The sequence below is a fragment of the Pinus tabuliformis genome, chromosome Q (assembly GCF_031772625.1).
Source record: "Pinus tabuliformis cultivar Carrire ecotype Pingquan chromosome Q, CPIR1, whole genome shotgun sequence".
Classification (NCBI taxonomy): Eukaryota; Viridiplantae; Streptophyta; class Pinopsida; order Pinales; family Pinaceae; genus Pinus; species Pinus tabuliformis.
Genome location: NC_142296.1, coordinates 48143102 through 48148508, shown reverse-complemented (window position 1 = coordinate 48148508; position 5407 = coordinate 48143102). Strand labels below are relative to the sequence as shown.

At 35.4% G+C, this 5407-nt stretch overlaps 1 protein-coding gene across 1 annotated transcript; it reads left to right on the top strand.

Moving 5' to 3' along the window:
* Positions 1 to 3111: 3111 nt before the first annotated feature.
* On the top strand, positions 3112 to 4491 carry LOC149218239 (RING-H2 finger protein ATL73-like). The gene has a single exon (XM_089383861.1). It carries the CDS (start codon positions 3631 to 3633, stop codon positions 4384 to 4386), a length of 756 nt encoding a protein of 251 aa, XP_089239987.1. The 5' UTR covers positions 3112 to 3630; the 3' UTR covers positions 4387 to 4491.
* The last annotated feature ends 916 nt before the right edge of the window (positions 4492 to 5407 follow it).

Here is a 5407-nt window from a genome sequence, read left to right as displayed (position 1 = left end):
TTGTGGCCCATAGCGATGTGTTGAGCCTTCGTGGCTGAGTTGAGCCTTCATGGCTGTGTTTAGCCTTGATGGCTGAGAGCCCTTGGAGGCATGGTTGAGGGTGATCTGTTAAAACCTAGAGCATGGTTACGAGTAATCCGATAAAACCCATGATGATATTGGAGGGGGATTTACAGGTACAGGTACATGTGTGCAATTATAATGGTTGGAAGAACCATGTATGCGAAGGACATCTTACAAGACTGGCGGTTGCAGCGGTTAGTACCCATGCATTCCGGTGGATGGTTGCTCCTTTATATGGACATCAACATATTCTTTTATGTTTGACCACAACTAGACTTTGCAGATTGATATCGAGACAAGTACTCATTAAGGGGGTGTGTTGGAATATTAATTCCTACTTGTCTCAGTTGTGACTTTCTATGTAAAAAGTCTGTTCCTATTTTATAGGAGTGGCTTCCCTAGTTTGGTGTGTGGTTGAGATATTCTCTCAAACAACATATTGTATGTCCAAGATAGTTTTCCTATCTTGAGACAATACTCCTGTATATATGTAATTTCATATCTAATTAATTGAGATATAGATTCCTTTGTGGAATTTTATCATTTTTCTCCACCTTCTTCCTTACTCCATGATTAGGAGAACATGTTACTATTGTTAATTAATTGTTGTTTTTTCTGTGGGAGGATCTATTTCTTTCAGTTCAAACTCTTAGATACATGAGATCTCTTAATGCCACACGAGTCCTTTTCCTTTAGCATCACCACTTTCTGTTGTTCTTGTGTTGACTCTGTAACCTTCTGAGTTGTGACCATTGATATGGACTTATCCCTTTCTACAACATTTGTTTTGCTGTCGGGAGGAGTTTGTGGTACGGAGTTAGAATGCATTTCTTCGTCCTCTTCTTTCTAGTTTTAAGAAATGTTGTGGAATTGTCATCCCCTTAGCTTAGGGCCTTGCCTCCTCTTCCCTTTTTATGTCTTCCTTGCTTATGGACATGAATATTTCTTGATCCTCTTCTTTCTCATCTTAAGAAATGTTGTGGAATTGTCATCCCCTTAGCTTAGGGCCTTGCCTCCTCTTCCTTTTTTATGTCTTCCTTGCTTATGGACATGAATATTTCTTGATCCTCTTCTTTCTCATTTTAAGAAATGTTGTGGAATTGTCATCCCCTTAGCTTAGGGCCTTGCCTCCTCTTCCTTTTTTATGTCTTCCTTGCTTATAAACATGAATATTTCTTGATCCTCTTCTTTCTCATTTTAAGAAATGTTGCGGAATTGTCATCCCCTTAGCTTAGGGCCTTGCCTCCTCTTCTTTTTTGATGTCTTCCTTGCTTGTGGTCATGAATTCTGCAGGAAATGTCATATTATCATAGTTTAACCTCTGTGTCCATTAGAAATTCTCATGTTTTAACAAAATAGGGTAAGAGAGACCTTTGCTTAGATCAATCTTTACACATATCCTAGCAAAAGTAAAAATATATAATATCATTAATAATACCTTGGGCTTATAATATTAATCTATTAGATTATTAATATTAATCTCTTAGGTTTATAATATTAATAATCCATTTGGTTTATTAATTCTGTGACTTTATATATTAATCTTTTGCATTTATATATTAATATATTAATATTAATATTGATATATTAATATTAATATTATAAACCCAAAAAATTAATATTATAATAGTTATAGTGTATAACTATATTATATTTCAATTTAATATACCATATATATTTAATATTATCAATATACTATAATATTATTATATTAATAAATGTATATTAATTAAAATAATGATGAGAGATAAATAAGTATTATTAATGATAATCATATATTTATATATGATTGTTATTATTTATATCATTTTTAAGAATGATAAAAAGTCAAATTTTAATAGCCATTTTTACACTATATACCTAATAATTATTAATGTTGTTGATAAATATGGTTGTGCTGGTAAATAATATTTTATCTTTATTTACTTATAATTGATTTCAAATTTTATTCTTTTAATATTAGTATTTGTGAATTATAACACCATATACTATTTTATAAAATAAACTTCTATAAATAATATAAGTATTTTTACTAAAACAATATTTACAAATAATTACTATCAAATTTAATCTTAATTGTATACAATTTTTAATTTTACATAAATCTAAGTAAATTGGTTTCCTATAAAAGCCAAATGTTTGTATCTAATTTTTTTGTAACTTCACATTTATTTTTATAAATTATATTTTTTTCATAATATAAATATGAATAGTTATATTTAAATTTGAAATTTTGATTGAATACTTATATTACAGATACTTTAATTTAATTCAATATTATTAAAAATTCATACCCACAAACATTTTTATTTAGCATTTTAATTAATAACTCTAGCAAAAGCCTCTTTCAAAAACAATGTTCACACTTTTTTGCCCAGGAAAAGAATGCCTACATAAATACTTTACAGAGCACCCAATCCATATGCACAAATAGTTGAAGTTGCTGCCAATGAAATGAAGTTCTTTTTCCATTAGTAACTCCAATGAACTTCCTCCAATCATAAGTACCTTTACATATTAAAAAAAAAAGCAGAATAAGTTTTGATGAGTGAACATGAAATTTTGAGAGTGAGAAGAAGAAAATGTGAGAATATTGGTGACAAAACGGATTTTGGGGGGTGTGGGAATATTGGTAGTGGAGTGCTCATCTTTATCTGCATGAGAATCCCTACTGTGTGAGGTTGGAGGTGGAGGTAAGTTGGCAAAGTCCCAGTCGTTCAGTAACTCAACACGTGCAATCCACATCGGTAAGAGCAGAATTTCATCACAACGCTCCCATCTTCTCAATCATTCACAGTTTCCTCACTTGTGAATTTGAACACTGAATGGAAGATGCTGGGAATTGGAAAAGTATATATGTTTCTATTAATTTTTGGAGGAGAATCCAAATTCACAGATGATGTGTTTATCACATCGAGAAATGGCAGCAGAGGTGGCGAAAGATGAGAGGAGCAATGTTGGGCAGCCACTGTCGTGTCAACATGAGGGAACAGTGTGAGAGACAGTGTTAGACACGAAGAGAACGAGATGCTAGGTTACAGTAGGGACCCGCATTCTCTCTTATCCTTTCAACCCATTAACTCTGCCATAATATTTAGGCCCTCGTGCTTCATAGAACCCTCTCCCACTGGCTCGATTTTTCCACCATTGGCTCAAATTTTCCACCGTTGCATTGCTTTCTGTTCTTCTCTGTCTGTGACATTCACCCTAATTCTGTCTAGGGCGTTCGATTCCCTGATTCCTTTTTGCAGGATAAATCCAGCTCGAGAATCACAATACCAACTTGGTACTAAAATTCCCTCGATGCCCAGCTTGGTCCTAAAATTCCCTTAATGCCCACCTTGTGAAAACTACAGTTTAACTACAGATGAGCTTTCAGATACTTTCAATCTGAAATTTGCAGTGAATCTTCAGGTTAATACCGTTCTAGTCATGATGGAAGATGCAGTAGTGGACACAGAAGGTGAAATGGAATATGCCTGCGCGTGACCTACATACATATCTAAGCCTTTGTTTCTTTCTAATCACAGCAGCTTACCCTACAATTCTTGATACTCTGCTTTATTAATGGCGGCGAGATATATTTTTTCCTCTGTTTCTCAAGTTCAGTACTCGTCCGAAAGAAAATTGTTGGAGCCACCTGTAAATCCTTGGGGGGATTTGTCAGGTAGCAGGGAGAGGCAGCAGGGGGTTCCAGCCTATTACATGGGGAACGGGGTCGAGACGAGTAGTAGTTTCGATAGCAATATAGTGATAATCCTGGCTGCTCTGCTCTGTGCTCTGATATGTGCACTGGGTCTCAATTCCATAGTGAGGTGCGCCCTTCGCTGTACCAGGAGGATCGTGTACGAGTCCCCGGAGGAGCTCTCTATACGCCTGGCTAATACTGGATTGAAGCGAAAGGCTCTCAATGCAATTCCTATTGTCATATATTCATGTAATTCCAAGCTTTCTGCAACAGATTGCCCGATTTGTTTGGCAGAATTTGTTGATGGAGAAAAGGTGCGGGTGTTGCCCAAGTGCAGCCATACCTTTCATGTAAAGTGTGTGGACACATGGTTTCTTTCTCACTCATCCTGTCCCACTTGCAGAAATTGCCTGCGGGACAAGGGAACCAGTGATGAGGGCAGTGTCAATTTCAGTTCCAGTGGTGGATTACCAGTTCTAAATCATCCTGAACGAACTTCGGTACCTAACCAGTTGGCCATGGATTTTGCTCACAGGCTTAGTTTGCTGGAAAGAGATATTGGGTATTTTCATTCATCTGACATTGCTGATTTGTTAGAAGCTGCTGTTCCTTCTCCTGCAGTGAATCATCCCTGAGAAGAAGACGAATAGTTGTACTGGAATTAATAGAGCAGATTTGAAAATGTACCCTTTGAAAAAGATCACTACTATGAACATGAACGGAATTGCCTTGTTCTGTAATTTATATCTGCCATGAATGATGTTTGTATCACATATATAAAAGCATACTTCATGCTCCTGAATCTTGTTCTGTTCTGTTTTCTGAGAAAAGCTTTTGTACTTTGTAGCCATTTTAAGGTAATGGAGAATGAAAAAAAGGCATCCCTGCCATAGCCCGTACCTTGCGAAATCTGGGCTGCCATTGATTAATCTTAAATGCATTAGGGTAAGGATTACGTTAAGATAAATGGATTAGGGTTAGAATTAATAAGATTTTGTGAAAGGAAACCATTTATATGATTGGAAAGTTATATTTTCAAAATAATTCAGAGTTGAAATTTTAAATACAAAAATGCATTGAACGGCTCATAAATCCAGCGAGATTATACGTCCAGCCAGAAACAGAGCGTCGCATTTTGAGGAACATGGGGATCTGAATTGGAGCGCATTTAATCGCTTCTCTATATTAATGGCCAACCTAGAAACCATGTGAGGCACGCAATTTAATTTAATTTAATGTCACTAAACTCCATTAACTGGAATTGGAAATGGAATGAGCTTTTGAACCAGGCTTTGTCACATCTGCGTGTGTTTGTGGGAACTGCAACACACATTTACAGGAGGGGCCCCTGGGCAGTTTCATTTCTGGTGTGCGAACTTCAAATGCCTTTGCTTTCGTGGATGCCTATACGTCTTGTGACGTTGGGCCGTCTTCACTTTTCTTGAAGTTGACCCATCCTATTACATTATATAAATGGTGCCTTTGTTCTTAAGCTTATTTTTCATTTTATATTAATTGTTTTAGACTAAATTTCTTTGAACTATTAATCTTACTATTTTTTTAACTATATTGGTTTACTATTTATTTTAAATTAAAACCTTTGTGGTTTTGGCTTAAATTAATACACTCGCGATTTAGATGTAAAAAAAATTGGTA